The 18,816-nt window shown below is 40.3% G+C and overlaps 1 protein-coding gene across 1 annotated transcript in view; it reads right to left on the bottom strand.

Annotated features, from left to right (window-relative positions):
- PTPRB (protein tyrosine phosphatase receptor type B) overlaps positions 1–18,816 on the bottom strand; it is a 229,405-nt gene extending 210,589 nt beyond the window's left edge. The window contains exon 1 of the mRNA XM_077265275.1: positions 18,745–18,816. Coding sequence (XP_077121390.1) covers positions 18,745–18,799 — 55 coding nt within the window. The 5' untranslated portion in view covers positions 18,800–18,816. The remainder of the gene's footprint in view (positions 1–18,744) is intronic.

Genomic DNA, 18,816 nt, shown 5'->3' on the forward strand with positions numbered 1-18,816 from the left:
AATGAGTCGTCGCTGTGCTCTTGAGGTAATTCTCCTCGGCCAGCCACTCCTGGGAAGGTTTACCACTGATCCATGTTTTTGCTATTTGTGGATAATGGCTCTCACTGTTGTTGGCTGCAGTCTCAAAGCATTAGAAATTGCTTCATAACCTTTTCCAGACAAAGAGATCTCAATTACTTTGTTTCTCATTTGTTCCAGAATTTTTTTTTGATCACAGCATGATGTCTAACTTTTGAGGATCTTTTGGCCTACTTCACTGTGTCAGGCAGGTCCTATTTAATTGATTTCTTGATTGAGAACAGGTATGGCAGTCATCAGGCCTGAGTGCAGCTAGGGAATTTTAACTCAGCTTCCCAAAGATGTGATAAACCACAGTTAATTTATGTTTTAAGTGTGACAAACAAGCAAAAGAATAGGAAATGAAGAAGGGGGCAACCACTTTCTCACACCACTTTATATGTTTCTTTAGGAGGGCCTTCACTTATTTGGTCTAAATATAGGTTTTTATCTCAACAATTTTGTAGAAATAACACAGAAACACTAGAAGTTGTAAGAACGCAGTTGTAAGAAAACAAACTTTATTATTATGATTTATTTCGGTTTCCTCTCCATACAGAATATGATTTTTTTTATTAATACATAATGAATTTGGAGCTGAATTGAAATTATATGTTTCTCTTCCTATGTCAGCTCAAAGCCCTCTCTTTACAAGCAAGAATTAACCTTTTCAGCTTACAGCCCTGGCATATCTCTAAGGAGAACATCCGTTTTACCAAAATTCTCTGGATGACATTAAAAAAAAAAAAAAACTGGAATGAAGAGAAAGTCTTACTGGTATAAATACAAACCCTAAGGTCACGGGCACATGATGAGTTTTTGGTGAGTTTTTAATGCTGTGTATTTTCTAAAAAATTTAAGCAATCTGAATTATTTAATGGGTGCAAATCTGCAACATTAAAAGCTCACAAAATGTATTTGCTGCAACTGAAATTGTGTTTTAATTATACAGTTGCAATCAATATTAGCCAAATACAATTGCAAATTTAGGTTTATTAACAAAATGAACAAACTTTCAATTAGTCAAACACAAACAATTTAAATAACTCAACACCACTAATCTAACAATTGGTTTCTCCAATTGCAACACAAAATAACAATTTTAATGGCCACTACAGTCTCAGAATTGTTCACCCCTTGAATAGAATTCCTGCAAGACAATATTTTCAAATCAGATGTTGTCTCATGCATATCTGATACAATTAATCAAAAGACTAACCAGTTATGAGAAGAAAAAAAAAATCAAATACCTGCACTGGCTATGGGTTTATTGACTGCTACGTTTGATTGCTGTAATATCTGTATACTCTTTTGCCCCTGGTCAGGAGCTTTGGTACATTTGTTTAATGGCACCAGGTGGTGGCCTCGCGTGGGTGAGGTACTTGTGCTTCACTCCCCTGGACAATACATGAAAATGGGGTCCTGGCTGGATCATTCCTGTTAACACTTTTACTTGTCTCCACTCTGGATCACGCTATTCATTGCTTCGGTCTCTACTCACTTTAGGGACACCCAATTCATGCGGCTCTACTGACTGATCAGACCAAGGGTCTGCTCTAGTGGCAAGCTAGGCTCCATCTGCCTTTCTGACAGGAAACTCCCTCTGTCCCTTCACTTTATCCGCTCTCATCCTGGGTTAGTCCTAACTAGTGATGAGCAAATATACTCGTTACTCGAGATTTCCCGAGCACATTCGGGTGTCCTCCGAGTATTTTTTAGTGCTTGGAAATTTAGTTTTTATTGCCGCAGCTGAATGATTTACATCTGTTAGCCAGCATAAGTACATGTGGGGGTTGCCTGGTTGCTAGGGAATCCCCACATGTACTTATGCTGGCTAACAGATGTAAATCATTCAGCTGCGGCAATAAAAACTAAGTCTCCGAACACTAAAAAATACTCGGAGGACACCCAAGCATGCTCGGGAAATCTCGAGTAACGAGTATATTCGCTCATCACTAGTCCTAACCATTAACTCTACCTGTCCTTATCAACTATCTGTGGCTGGGCAGAACACAACTCTATTGCTAATAACGAACATAACTAAAGACATTACACATTCAAATACATTGCAATAATCAGCATGTCTTCAAGGGGAAAGTGGGCAACACCTCCACCTACTTACATGTTCATGTTCATACCATGTCCCTGTAAGGTCAGACACAGCCATTACACAGTACACAGCAGGGGCACATTTATAAGATTATCCCAGCACAGGAACATTTTTTTAGCACATCCAATTATGGAAATTAATATCATTCCAAGATCTATTAATTAAAATGAACTTTTCTTCTTGGGATAACCCTCAAGGGAACACTTTCTACACTACATGGGGGTGGCATGGCAGACAGGTGAACAAATACTGTCAAGTGACTACAAAGACCTGCAGCAAGATTTGGTGGCAGCCAAAGGTGCATATTAACCCCTTTCTGTCATTAGACGTACTATTCCGTCCATGTGGGGTGGGCCCTACTTCCCAAGGACGGAATAGTACGTCCAGCACGATCGGCCGCGCTCACGGGGGGAGCGCGGCCGATCGCGGCCGGGTGTCAGCTGACTATCGCAGCTGACATCTGGCACTATGTGCCAGGAGCGGTCACGGACCGCCCCCGGCACATTAACCCCCGGCACACCGCGATCAAACATGATCGCGGTGTACCGGCGGTATAGGGAAGCATCGCGCAGGGAGGGGGCTCCCTGCGGGCTTCCCTGAGACCCCCGGAGCAATGCGATATGATCGCGTTGCTCTGAGGGTCTCCTACCTCCCTCCTCGCCGCAGGTCCCGGATCCAAGATGGCCGCGGCATCCGGGTCCTGCAGGGAGGGAGGTGGCTTACCGAGTGCCTGCTCAGTGCAGGCGCTGGTAAGCTTGCTGCACTCTAAGTGAGATCGCCGATTTGACAGAGTGCTGTGCACACTGTCAAATCACCGATCTGTAATGTCCCCCCCTGGGACAAAGTAAAAAAGTAAAAAAAAAATGTCCACATGTGTAAAAAAAAAAATAAAAAAAAAAATCCTAAATAAATAAATAAAATAATAAAATTATTCCCATAAATACATTTCTTTATCTAAATAAAAAAAAAATCAAACAATAAAAGTACACATATTTAGTATCGCCGCGTCCGTAACGACCCCACCTATAAAACTATATCACTAGTTAACCCCTTCAGTGAACACCGTAAAAAAAAAAAAAAAAAAAACGAGGCAAAAAACAACGCTTTATTCTCATACCGCCAAACAAAAAGTGGAATAACACGCGATCAAAAAGACGGATATAAATAACCATGGTACCGCTGAAAACGTCATCTTGTCCCGCAAAAAACGAGCCACCATACACCATCATCAGCGAAAAAATAAAAAAGTTATAGTCCTCAGAATAAAGCGATGCCAAAATAATTATTTTTTCTATAAATTAGCTTTTATCGTATAAAAGCGCCAAAACATAAAAAAAATTATATAAATGAGGTATCGCTGTAATCGTACTGACCCGAAGAAAAAAACTGCTTTATCAATTTTACCAAACGCGGAACGGTATAAACGCCTCCCCCAAAAGAAATTCATGAATAGCTGGTTTTTGGTCATTCTGCCTCACAAAAATCGGAATAAAAAGCGATCAAAAAAATCTCCCGTGCCCGAACATGTTACCAATAAAAACGTTAACTCATCCCACAAAAAACAAGACCTCACATTACTCTGTGGACTCAAATATGGAAAAATTATAGCTCTCAAAATGTGGTAACGCAAAAAATATTTTTTGCAATAAAAAGCGTCTTTCAGTGTGTGACGGCTGCCAATCATAAAAATCCGCTAAATAACCCGCTATAAAAGTAAATCAAACCCCCCTTCATCACCCCCTTAGTTAGGGAAAAATTAAAAAAATTTAAAAAATTTATTTATTTCCATTTTCCCATTAGGGTTAGGGCTAGGGTTGGGGCTAAAGTTAGGGTTAGGGTTTGGATTACATTTACGGTTGGGAATAGGGTTGGGATTAGTGTTAGGGGTGTGTCTGGGTTAGGGGTGTGGTTAGGGTTACCGTTGGGGTTAGGGTAAGGAGTGTGTTTGGATTAGGGTTTCAGTTATAATTGGGGGTTTCCACTGTTTAGGCACATCAGGGGCTCTCCAAATGTGACATGGCGTCCGATTTCAATTCCAGCCAATTCTGCGTTAAAAAAGTAAATCAGTGCTTCTTCCCTTCCAAGCTCTCCCGTGCGCCCAAACAGGGGTTTACCCCAACATATGGGGTATCAGCGTACTCGGAACACTTTGGAGAACAACTTTTGGGGTCCAATTTCTCCTGTTACCCTTGGGAAAATACAAAACTAGGGGCTAAAAAATAATTTTTGTGGAAAAATTTTTTTTTTTTTATTTGCATGGCTCTGCGTTATAAACTGTAGTGAAACACTTGGGGGTTCAAAGCTCTCACAACACATCTAGATGAGTTCCTTAGGGGGTCTACTTTCCAAAATGGTGTCACTTGTGGGGGGTTTCTACTGTTTAGGTACATTAGGGGCTCTGCAAACGCAATATGACGCCTGCAGACCATTCCATCTAAGTCTGCATTCCAAATGGCGCTCCTTCCCTTCCGAGCCCTCCCATGCGCCCAAACGGTGGTTCCCCCCCACATATGGGGTATCAGCGTACTCAAGACAAATTGGACAACAACTTTTGGGGTCCAATTTCTCCTGTTACCATTGGGAAAATACAAAACTGGGGGCTAAAAAATAATTTTTGTGGGAAAAAATTTTTGTTTTATTTTTACGGCTCTGCATTATAAACTTCTGTGAAGCACTTGGTGGGTCAAAGTGCTCACCACACCTCTAGATAAGTTCCTTAGGGGGTCTACTTTCCAAAATGGTGTCACTTGTGGGGGGGTTTCAATGTTTAGGCACATCAGTGGCTCTCCAAACGCAACATGGCGTCCCATCTCATTTCCTGTCAATTTTGCAGTGAAAAGTCAAACGGCGCTCCTTCCCTTCCGAACTCTCCCATGCGCCCAAACAGTGGTTTACCCCCACATATGGGGTATCAGCGTACTCAGGACAAATTGTACAACAACTTTTGGGGTCCAATTTCTTCTCTTACCCTTGGGAAAATAAAAAATTGGGGGCAAAAAGATCATTTTTGTGAAAAAATATGATTTTTTATTTTTACGGTTCTGCATTATAAACTTCTGTGAAGCACTTGGTGGGTCAAAGTGCTCACCACACATCTAGATAAGTTCCTTAGGGGGTCTACTTTCCAAAATGGTGTCACTTGTGGGGGGTTTCAATGTTTAGGCACATCAGGGGCTCTCCAAACGCAACATGGCGTCCCATGTCAATTCCTGTCAATTTTGCAGTGAAAAGTCAAACGGCGCTCCTTCCCTTCCGAGCTCTCCCATGCGCCCAAACAGTGGTTTAGCCCCACATATGGGTTATCAGCGTACTCAGGACAAATTGTACAACAACTTTTGGGGTCCAATTTCTTCTCTTACCCTTGGGAAAATAAAAAATTGGGGACGAAAATATCATTTTTGTGAAAAAATATTATTTTTTATTTTTACGGTTCTGCATTATAAACTTCTGTGAAGCACTTGGTAGGTCAAAGTGCTCACAACACATCTAGATAAGTTCCTTAGGGGGTCTACTTTCCAAAATCGTGTCACTTGTGGGGGGATTCAATGTTTAGGCACATCAGTGGCTCTCCAAACGCAACATGGCGTCCCATCTCAATTCCAGTCAATTTTGCATTGAAAAGTCAAATGGCGCTCCTTCGCTTTCGAGCTCTGTCATGCGCCCAAACAGTGGTTTACCCCTACATATGGGGTATCGGCGTACTCAGGACAAATTGTTTAACATCTTTTGGGGTCCATTTTCTCCTGTTACCCTTGGTAAAATAAAACAAATTGGAGCTGAAGTAAATTTTGTGTGAAAAAAAGTTAAATGTTCATTTTTATTTAAATATTCCAAAAATTCCTGTGAAACACCTGAAGGGTTAATAAACTTTTTGAATGTGGTTTTGAGCACCTTGAGGGGTGCAGTTTTTAGAATGGTGTCACACTTGGGTATTTTCTATCATATAGAGCCCTCAAAATGACTTCAAATGAGATGTGGTCCCTAAAAAAAAATGGTGTTGTAAAAATGAGAAATTGCTGGTCAACTTTTAACCCTTATAACTCCCTAACAAAAAAAAATTTTGGTTCCAAAATGGTGCTGATGTAAAGTAGACATGTGGGAAATGTTACTTATTAAGTATTTTGTGTGACATATCACTGTGATTTAATTGCATAAAAATTCAAATTTGGAAAATTGCGAAATTTTCAAAATTTTCGCCAAATTTCCATTTTTTTCACAAATAAACGCAGATAATATCAAAGAAATTTTACCACTATCATGAAGTACAATATGTCACGAGAAAACAATGTCAGAATCACCAGGATCCGTTGAAGCTTTCCAGAGTTATAACCTCATAAAGGGACAGTGGTCAGAATTGTAAAAATTGGCCCGGTCCATAACGTGCAAACCACCCTTGGGGGTGAAGGGGTTAAATGCTAAAGCTCTTTAAGCCTGACATATACCTCTAATCCAAAAGTAAAAGTTAAGTTAGATAAAATCATATAAAAATGTCTCAGACGTTTTGTTTGTTGTTCTGTTTTGTGACGCAATGAAACAAAACTATAACTGGTCTATGGATCAATGGTACGTCTGGAGGAGGAAAAATGAAAGCATACACTGATACATCCTTTATACAGTAGTTGCAGGAATCCCAGCTGCATATCAAATACCAGGGTGGCGACATGAATCATGGCCCACGCCGTGAAAAGCAGCACCAACTCCAAAAGTCATAGAAACAACAGGAGAAATAGAAACCACAGGTGAAATAAAGTAAAATCTAATATAAACTTTATTAAATATCAAAAAGTAATAAATATATATGAAAGTTACAAAACACCAAGACACTATAGATAAACCAAAGTCACCCTCTAGATATAACAGGTAATCAGATGTAAGAGGCCATAGACCAAAAGGTGAGCTCAGGTGAAAACCATCCAACAAGCGCATGCAACAGCTAGTAACATCGGATGGCAGAGCTTACTAATGGTGTAGAGGGCGGCCAAGGACCGGGTGAAAGAGCCCTGATGCGCGTTTCACGGGTACTAGACGCTGCTTTATCCTATATACGGTGAAGCATGGTAATGGCTCAATTGATGCTCTGGTGCTGTTTTGCTTGTTTGGGAAGCTGGCAGAATGTGCCATTTGTGTACAATCTGTTTTTTTTAAAGCAACAGCTATATTAATCACTTATAGGACCATTTACGGTTTCCTATGTTACAGAATTGCAGTGTAACTGTAAAAATCAGATTCTCTGCTGGGTTTTTTTCTCGCGCCCAAAGACTTGTTTGGATGTATCCATACATGTAAAGGAAGTTGTTTTTGAACCAAGCATGTGGACTTTTGAAAACCCCATGCAGATTTATTGGACATTTGCAAAAATGTCTACAACAACAGCATGAAAATTGGTCGAGGAATCCCCATTAATGAAAACTATCGAAAAACTTGTTGGTATAAAAAGTCCACTTTTCTTTGTTATACAACATTAGCTCAAATAAACTTCATGTCAGCTGGACACACTTTTCTAATATGGAATATGTTCTAGGACTCAATTGTTATTGTCCTTCACATATTTTAGCCTTGTCTGGTAAGTATTATCTTCATACAGACCATCTAGTCACATTAAAATTGCAATTTGCTGTATAAAGTGGAACACTTGAACCTTTTGCTCACTCAGGACGAGCAACATTCTCCTCAACCTTGATTTTATGTTAAAGAGCCCTTTGGGTTTTTTCTTCCTCCATTCCACCACTGTTGGATAGGAATAACAGGTCACAGCACAATTATTGGGAAGACAACCATCTCATATACCACTAGTTGCAAATTCCTCCCAGGCTAATAGCTTCAAAAACCTGAGCTGACTAATCTATAACTCTCTCCAGGATTACAACTCTACAGATCCATCATCCTACCCAGAGTTCATTTGTTGACTTTCAACTGGGATTAAATTATCATAGAGCCAACATTGTTTTTCATAGGTTATTCCCAGAACTGAAGTCTCCTACAACCCACAGAACCAAATCTGACATTTCCAAGGCTGAAGGCATCCTCAGCCTACACCGCTGTAGGACCAGTTTATACATCCCTTCCCAAACTCTGAAGATACTTTCGGTCCATTGGTGACAACCAGTGGCGTAGCTAGAGTTTTGGTCCGGGGGGGTGAAGCTCCTGAGTGGGCCCCTGACCAGGTAAACTTGATTAAAACTTGGTGATGCGCCCTAATAGTGGAGGACCTCACCAGATGACAGCGATGTTACTGAAGATAATCTCTATATAACGACCAACATGGCTATTACCGCCATATGGTCAGTGGTAGATACCAGTCCTACAGAACATACAGTACAGACCAAAAGTTTGGACACACCTTCTCATTTAAAGATTTTTCTGTATTTTCATGACTATGAAAATTGTACATTCACACTGAAGGCATCAAAACTATGAATTAACACATGTGGAATTATATACTTAACAAAAAAGTGTGAAACAACTGAAATTATGTCTTATATTCTAGGTTCTTCAAAGTAGCCACCTTTTCCTTTGATGACTGCTTTGCACACTCTTGGCATTCTCTTGATGAGCTTCAAGAGGTAGTCACCGGGAATGGTTTTCACTTCACAGGTGTGCCCTGTCAGGTTTAATAAGTGGGATTTCCTGCCTTATAAATGGGGTTGCGACCATCAGTTCTGTAATCCCCACACTGTATGATGCCCCTCTAGATAGCCTCCATATAGTATAATGCACCAGATCGTCCTCAATATATTATAATGCACCAGATAGTCCTCAATATAGTACAATGCACCAGATAGTCCTCAATATAGTATAATGTACCAGATAGCCCTCAATATAGTATAATGCACTCCCCATAGGCCTACTCTATATTGTATAATGCACTATATTGTATATTGACTAAATGGGTTGCTAACCTGAATTTTTCTTTGTTTTTTTTTGGACAGCGTAGTCAAAAAGCAGAAAGTCAACATATTTTTTAATTTGAAATCATAATGAATTATAAATTCCATAAGTAATATCTTTGTTTAGTGCATAATACAGATATTAACTAAGTATTGCTAGCATTAACTGTGATATGTAAAATAATTACAATGACCAGCAATTTAATCACCAGCTTAATCACATGAAAGGCGCAGTTTTTTTCATGGACATTAGAAAAAGTCTATTTTTTAAAAAATGACCAAAAATGGGTGGATGGTTGACTATCTTGCAGGCTGTGCTCTCCTACTTGGTGTCAAAACACAGCACTATACACTTTACTTTTTGCCCTTTTTTATCTGTCACTCGTAATGAAGGTTTGATGATAAGTAAGGAATGCTTAGGGAAACACTGGTTTTATGTGTACAGCTTATTCATTACAAAGTCTGCTGTATTTTCTTAATGTTTATTATGTCATAAATTTGTGTTATTTGGTATAATCATTTAACGGGCCTAGCATTTTATTACGGTTCTCTCAATGTACAAATGCGATCAAAAGACATCTGCATTGAGCAGAGGCTAATCTGCCACTACATTGAAAATCTGTGGGACTGAAGAATTTTGTATCTGTCCAATAGACTGTCCGTCCCGATTTGGGGCACACCTTGTCGCGGTGGGATGGCTTTTATGCTTTTCTTTTTTTTTTTTTTTTTTATTAAAAACAGTGTTTGCCAAGTGCCCTATGTTATTTATATATACTATTACTATTTACTTACTTGTGCACATGTAATCCCTTTAAAACTTAGCTTTTAATATAATCATTATTGTAAAACCCTGACCCAAAGCAAACCTTTTTTTTTTTTTATTAAAAACAGTGTTTGCCAAGTGCCCTATGTTATTTATATATACTATTACTATTTACTTACTTGTGCACATGTAATCCCTTTAAAACTTAGCTTTTAATATAATCATTATTGTAAAACCCTGACCCAAAGCAAACCTTGGTTTAATACCATATGCAATAAAAATACCACATATTAGGTCACCTATTAAGATACTGTACTATAACCTACTGTTCTCGCCTGCCTTACTGTGAAGGTTGGCACCCTAAGAGACGATTTTTTGGCGGCCCCACTCAACGCAGGCTGTCCCTCTCTTCCCTACAATGTCCCTCTGGATGTAGGTGGGAAAACAATATAGTGGAGAACAGTGGTGAAAAAATGAGATTTCACAGATATATATATGCAGACAGTAAAGAATTTTAACAGGAGCCTCCAAATGCTATATTGATGATCCAGCACACAGCTAAACACCAATCAAATATGGATATTCAGTCCAACCAATAACTGTATTTGTCCCATGTCAATGATGAACATATCAATGTCACACACACAATACCAAAGGGACCAGCCCAAAAGGATCAGAATATACCAATACAAAATATAAAATATGACTTAGCGTGTGCTGGTATTGCCCCGACGCGTTTCCCCGTTAGCACGGTTCATCAGGAGGGGATAATGTGGACATCAGTGCCACCGGATGCCATATAGATGAATAGCATAAGCCGGCGGTAAAAATGTGCGGGCATAAATAGCTACCATTGAATCCACGCGCCGTAATAGGCCCTGCCCACACAAGGATATAGCGGAACTCCGTCCGGGTCAAGCCAGCGTTTCATAACCCAGTTTTAAATAAAATACCGATACCACCGGTCCAACATTTCTTTATATTATGATGCCATACTTAGATAAGTGCTCAGTGTTGTTATTATCATTCCTACGTTCTCCATCGCCTTGACCCGACATTTACTTCCGGGTTGCAGTGTGTCCAGGTACGCACATACTATTTACTACTGCTCATGCGCATTCCTGATTTTAATGACACGCATCCATCACACAGCTTGCGTGTCATAGGGAGTTTGCACCATGCTACTAAATGGGCGTACCTTATCACTGCTAATGTATACTCTGCTTTCTATTGCTCATGCGCACTCCTGATATATATGACACGCATCCATCACATAGCGTGCGTGTCACAGGGAGTCTGTGCCGTGCTGATAGATGGGCGTACCTTTTCTCTGCCGATGTAAAATCAGCCTGATCTACCGCTGATTACTTATGTGACAGTACGTTGCTGCAGGTTGTATGAGGCAAAGGAAAAATCAAATGACTATGAACATATGCAAACAAAGAGTTAAGGATATGTTATCAGTTCCAATATGGTTAAAGATATAAATTCATATTCATGGCCACAGAAAAAACTGCCTTGGTAGTATTAAAACTGGGGAAATTGGACGCCTTTAAATAAACTGTATAACTGATATTCATGAAAATAATACAGAAATCATTACCCCTATAATCGGGAACATGCACAAGCATGCATTATTCGGGATATGGGACTGTTACGGACAATACTCCAATTTTTCAATATCATTCTACGTGCGGCAGAGGCAGACAAACAGGTGATCCCACGAGTATTATTCAAATAAAACAGGTATACGACAGACATTCATTGAGCCCCTTTGGGGACAGTGATTGCATTCTGTATATCCACTCCGTCTCTCTCCTCAGTATGATCTTATCTAGATCGCCTCCTCTGATTTTTGGTTTGACCAGTTCAATCATACTGAATGAGATCTCACGGAGATTGCCACCGTGGCAGTTGTTTATATGTCGAGCCACTGGGGTATCCCGTTTATGCCTGATATCCCCCAGGTGCTCACCAACCCTAACCCTGAGCTCCCTCAGGGTTTTGCCTATGTAGTCCAACGGACAGGTACAAGTCGCTTTGTAGACTACACCAGTGGACTTGCAGTTTCCAAAATCTCTCAGATAGAAGACTGTTATGACCCCAATGGCGAGGGTCTCAGAGATATCAGCAAGTCTGCAAAGTACAAAAATCCAGCTCATAGGGCAGTGGTAACTGGGTTGACCATATATCTACTCCTAACGCCAACCCTAGAAGTAGCCGGGGAACATGCCTACGTTGGTCGCTAGATGTCTCGCGCCAGCCGGAGAGCTAACTACCCCTAGAAGAGGAAAACAAAGACCTCTCTTGCCTCCAGAGAAAGGACCCCAAAAGTAGGATACAAGCCCCCCACAAATAATAACGGTGAGGTAAGAGGAAATGACAAACACAGAGATGAACTAGGTTTAGCACAGAGAGGCCCACTTACTAATAGCAGAATATAGTAAGATAACTTATATGGTCAACAAAAACCCTATCAAAAATCCACGCTGGAGATTCAAGAACCCCCGAACCGTCTAACGGCCCGGGGGGAGAACACCAGCCGCCCTAGAGCTTCCAGCAAGGTCAGGATACAGATAATATACAAGCTGGACAAAAAATGCAAACAAAAACGAATTGCAAAAAGCAAAAAAGCAGACTTAGCTTAATCAAGCAGGAACCAGGATCAGTAGACAAGAGCACTACAGATTAGCTCTGATATCAACGTTGCCAAGCATTGAACTGAAGGTCCAGGGAGCTTATATAGCAACACCCCTGACCTAACGACCCAGGTGAGCATAAAAGGAATGACTGACAACCCCAGAGTCAAATCACTAGTAGCCACTAGAGGGAGCCAAAAAGTAAATTCACAACAGAAGACCTTGCCATTTGAAGCACTCATAAAAGTCTTCCCTTGGGTCATAACATCGCATCTGGCACAATTACCGCATCTAAAGAACCCCAACGGTTTCCTGTCCAACCACGTCCCTGGTTTAGACGGTCTCTGGTATAGGCTATGCACCAGGCGGTCACCTATTGATCTACCTCTCCTGTATGTTACACTTGGTTTCGGGGGTAGATACTTCCTCAGTCCGGGGTCTGCTAGAAGAATCCCCCAGTGCTTTTTAAGTACCTGGTAGACCCTCTATGATTGCCCATCGTAAGTGCCAACAAGCCTAACCATCTCCTCCTTTTGTAAACTGGAGGTATCTTTTGATCTCAACAGGGACTGTATCGGTTCTCAGAACCTCATAAAAAGGACCATCCAATACCTCACAGGGGTAATCTCTTGCCCTAAAGCGTTGATATAAATCTCTAGCTTGTTTTCTATACATCCCCTCATCCGTACAATTCCTTTTAATTCTCATAAACTGTCCTTTCGGTATCCCCCTCTTAAGGGGGACCGGGTGATGACTTGTCCATCTTAACAAGCTATTAGTAGATGTCGGTTTCCGATATGTACAGGTGCTGATGTTACCGTTAAGTTCCTTAGAAATACTCAAGTCAAGGAAATTAATACTTCTATCATGATACTCATGGGTAAAGTGAAGTCCAATGCTATTAATGTTAATCATCTCCACAAACCGTTGGAGCTCAACCTCTGGGCCAGACCACAACATCAAAATGTCATCAATGTATCTGGCCCAGAGGCTGATGTACGGGTTCCACCACACTCCCCCCTCCTCAAAGATAACGGTTTCCTCCCACCAGCCCAGGAAGATGTTTGCGTACGTGGGGGCACAAGGGCTCCCCATTGCAGTACCCCTGAGCTGGTGGAAGTACTTCCCATCGAAGAGAAAGTAGTTGTGGGTCAGACAGAACTGTAGCAGTTCCTCCACAAACAGATTGTGTTCACGGCATTCAATCGCTCTCGTCTGCAGATAATAACTGATAGCCTCCATCCCGCAGGCATGCGGGATGCTGCTATAGAGAGCCTTAACATCGATTGATACAAGCAAAGTGTTGGTTTCCACCGTGATACCTTCCAACTGATTCAATAAGTGTGATGTGTCACGGACATAGGAAGGCAAAGAAGTAACAAAGGGTCTTAAGATCTTATCGAGGTAGATCCCACTATTTTGCGTCACTGAATCAATCCCTGACACAATTGGGCGTCCTTTAAGGGGGGAAAGGCCCTTATGAACTTTTGGTAGGGCATAGAAAGTAGGCCTGACTGGATTATCTGGTGCCAGAAACTTCCATTCATTTAAAGATAATAATTTAGCCTCTTTTGCCCTATCCAAGATATCTCTTAGTTCAAGACTGTATCTTACAGTCGGGTCACAGCCCAAAACCTCATAGGTATCCACTTCATCTAGCAGTAGATGGCACATCTTTAAATAGACATGTTGGTCCATAAGTACCAGGTTACCGCCCTTATCCGATGCCTTTATGATGACATCCCTATTCTTTTCTAGATTTTCCAAGGCTGTAGTCTCTTCAATAGAGAGATTAGAGCGTCCTTGTTGGCTGAAGCGAGGTATTTTGCATAAATCAGCCTCAACCAACTGCATAAAGATGTCCACACTCGTAGTGTCATTTATGGGCGGACTCCTGGTACTCCTATTCTTAAGATCTGTAAATGGACCCTTTCCTCTCTCCTGCTCGTTTTCCCTCAAGAGGTCGGTTAATGTCCGTACCCCCTCCATGTCCTCTTCTGATATACCTAGTCTTTTACACTGCTCAGAATCATTTTTTTGAAAAAACAATTTCCATTTTAGATTTCTTAGTTATACAGTTTATTTAAAAGGCGTCCAATTTCCCCAGTTTTAATACTATCAAGGCAGTTTTTCTGTGGCCATGAATATGAATTTATATCTTTAACCATATTGGAACTGATAACATATCCTTAACTCTTTGTTTGCATATGTTCATAGTCATTTGATTTTTCCTTTGCCTCATACAACCTGCAGCAACGTACTGTCACATAAGTAATCAGCGGTAGATCAGGCTGATTTTACATCGGCAGAGAAAAGGTACGCCCATCTATCAGCATGGCGCAGACTCCCTGTGACACGCACGCTATGTGATGGATGCGTGTCATATATATCAGGAGTGCGCATGAGCAATAGAAAGCAGAGTATACATTGGCAGTGATAAGGTACGCCCATTTAGTAGCATGGCGCAAACTCCCTATGACACGCAAGCTGTGTGATGGATGCGTGTCATTAAAATCAGGAATGCGCATGAGCAGTAGTAAATAGTATGTGCGTACCTGGACACACTGCAACCCGGAAGTAAATGTCGGGTCAAGGCCATGGAGAACGTAGGAATGATAATAACAACACTGAGCACTTATCTAAGTATGGCATCATAATATAAAGGAATGTTGGACCGGTGGTATCGGTATTTTATTTAAAACTGGGTTATGAAACGCTGGCTTGACCCGGACGGAGTTCCGCTATATCCTTGTGTGGGCGGGGCCTATTACGGCGCGTGGATTCAATGGTAGCTATTTATGCCCGCACATTTTTACCGCCGGCTTATGCTATTCATCTATATGGCATCCGGTGGCACTGATGACCACATTATCCCCTCCTGATGAACCGTGCTAACGGGGAAACGCGTCGGGGCAATACCAGCACACGCTAAGTCATAGTTTATATTTTGTATTGGTATATTCTGATCCTTTTGGGCTGGTCCCTTTGGTATTGTGTGTGTGACATTGATATGTTCATCATTGACATGGGACAAATACAGTTATTGGTTGGACTGAATATCCATATTTGATTGGTGTTTAGCTGTGTGCTGGATCATCAATATAGCATTTGGAGGCACCTGTTAAAATTCTTTACGGTCTGCATATATATATCTGTGAAATCTCATTTTTTCACCACTGTTCTCCACTATATTGTTTTCCCACCTACATCCAGAGGGACATTGTAGGGAAGAGAGGGACAGCCTGCGTTGAGTGGGGGCGCCAAAAAATCGTCTCTTAGGGTGCCAACCTCCACAGTAAGGCAGGCGAGAATAGTAGGTTATAGTACAGTATCTTAGTAGGTGACCTAATATGTGGTATTTTTATTGCATATGGTATTAAACCAAGGTTTGCTTTGGGTCAGGGTTTTACAATAATGATTATATTAAAAGCTAAGTTTTAAAGGGATTACATGTGCACAATTGATTTTGATTAGTCCTAATTCATTTCTACTATTTACTTACAGCAGGGTATACAGTATGTTCATTTTGTTTCTATCTCACATTTTATCTGTTAAATGGCCATAGTGTGAACACCAACTTATGTGCCAACTCATTTTTTTGTTTTCCTGTAGTTTTTTTTGTATTTTGTACAAACAGTGGTGTGACTCCCCTTTTTTGAGCCAGCCATTTCATTTATATAGCTTCCCGTAGCCAGGTATCTGACCAGTCGGATCCCGGTCCTGCTCTGCCACATCTACATTGAGGTCTTCTGACACAAGGTGAGATTTTAATAATAGAGGACGGACCATTCCAATTGGGGTATCCCTTGTCATGGTAGAATGTCTTTTACGCTTTTTTTATATATATTATTTATATGCACTATTATTAATTACTTACTTACAGCAGGGTATATGCTCATTTTATTTTTACCTTTGAAAGAAAAGACCTGGGGCAGATATACCATTGGTGCTACCTGTGCAGGCACACAGAGGCCCAGCAGGCAAGGTAGTCCACTTCCACCCCTAAAGCATGTGGGATTGTGCATTATGATGATATATTGGACTGCAAAAGGCTCATGTACTGTTCTTGCACAGGGACCCTCTTCTGTTTTGTGCCCGCCATTGGAAACGACTCCATTCAAAGTCTTTCTAAGGTGAATTTCACACATTTGACACTCATGATGAGTACAGACATGATGTCTGGGCTGGCCACAGTTCTCCTGAACTGAACTCAACAGCCTTATTGGCACATATGAGGCTGTTGAGTGTAGGTCAATAGATTGGTTCAGGCCCCATTGTATGCATTTGCACCCCAAATGTCAGTGTAAAAACAGTCCTTTGGTGATCATGGCTGGACAGGTGATGTGTTTTTAAATCCACAAATCTGCTGTAAAAGTCAAATAGCCATGGTAGACTACAATAACATAGAACTCAGAGACACTAAACACAGGGTTTCGACTGAAAAAAAAAATTGAGTAGCTACCAAAGTCAAGAATCAAGCCACTGATCTTGAACCAGTGTTAGACACATACTGAACGACCACTATCAGAGTGAATTTGGCAAAATATCTATGACAGGGAATTTGTACTAAGGACCTCTGGACCTTTAATCAATGCTACATTGATTTGAGACTGAATATTGTTTTGATTGCAAACACTTCATTGGGCAAGATGAGAGATCTCTGAATCAGAAGGCTCTATTATTGTCATTGCCATGATTCTTCTTCTTACCCAGCATGGATAAAGTTCTGAGGACCAGTGGTGCTCGGTTACTATGAAATGAATGATATCAAAGAGTCATTCAGTCATTGTTATGCCTAGATGTGAAGATACAAGTCTGTTGTATAGAATACTGTGATGAGATATTTCTAACTTCCATTTTATGTTTTCTTGGCATTTTATTTAAGTCTTTCATTAGCAAGGGGTTCATCTGCTACATTATTCTATAAACCTTTTTTTGCACTGACACAGTTTTTGTAGATAACGTTATATCACAAATGAAAATTCATCTACAAAAGGAATGTAAGTAGAATATTTCAATGGATTTTTTATATTAAATCATTTATTATACTTTCTGAATCCCATGGTCATGAGACAATAAACACCAGAAACTATTAATCTCCAGGTTTGACAATTTCTCATTGTCTCAAGAAAGGACTTTTATTGTTCTATTTCACGGGTAGGATTCCTGGTAAAGCGTGATAACAAGAACTATGATAGACAAGTCTCGATACGTGGTTAACTGTTTGGGCAGACATGAAAAATTAGTTTACTAAATTGAACTATTGAATTGCTTATCAATCAAATTGTTTCTAAAATGGCCTTAAAATAAATAATACCAAAATAAAAAAATATTTGAGTGTTTTAATGTAGGCCCAAATAAATAAGAATAACACTACACATGGTATACACAAACAAAATACAGACCTGCATTTTCTTGGCCTACAAAGCCAAGAGGATCCCATTGGGAATGAAGGCCAGTGGATTTTACAGCATTACTGTCCATCTGTAATCAGCCTTATTTTACTTCTTCCAAATGGAAAACAGTACATAAAAATCAGCAAATCTACCTGTAGCTCTTGCTGTAAAATATCTGATAGAGATCAGATTATACAAGGACATTTGTCCCAGGTTTAGCTTTCATACACATGTCCTGATTTCCTGATGACATCTGATTTGTTCTAAATTAATTTAGAACCCATTGAATATGTTGTTTGTAGGTCAGCTCTTTTCCTACTGACAGATACCTAACTAAAACCCTAACGTATTATCTGAACATATATGTGGCTCTTACAAAGTGCAATAAAGGTGCACTATGGATGAAGGCATTGTTGAAAGTAATAATGCAAAATAGTGAAGCACTGAAAGGGAACCGGTCAAGTCACGATTCCCAACCACAGGTGAATGTTAGAACAAATGAATCCATTATACTATATTATTTCAACGCCTGAATGTTGCTTGCATTTCAAATATATTATTCTACCATATTTTTTGTAAAATGAATCAACCATGGTTCCAGAAAATGAAAAATATTATTTACTGTTTGGTTCTTGCAAAGAAAGATTGTGTTACCTCTTGGTTCACAAGGCCTAACCAACTAGCAACCTGAGTGCAGGAATAAAATGGTACAATTTTATTATACCACAGATTGTATTATTGCGTCTTCAGGAGTTGTTCCTTTGACACATAGTGTACAGTGTCAGATTATGAGATACATCTAATTAACTGTAGATGAATCATTTCTATATACATGTTCCTTGATCAAACCTCCCCTTCTGCACGTGTATCCCCATCTGGAGCCTTCACTTACCTGTGATCCCGTAGGACAAGCAGATCACCAGCAGACCATGTAAAAATGCATCCATTTTCCACCTAGCAGTCA

This window comes from Ranitomeya variabilis, chromosome 5, assembly GCF_051348905.1.
Source record: "Ranitomeya variabilis isolate aRanVar5 chromosome 5, aRanVar5.hap1, whole genome shotgun sequence".
Classification (NCBI taxonomy): Eukaryota; Metazoa; Chordata; class Amphibia; order Anura; family Dendrobatidae; genus Ranitomeya; species Ranitomeya variabilis.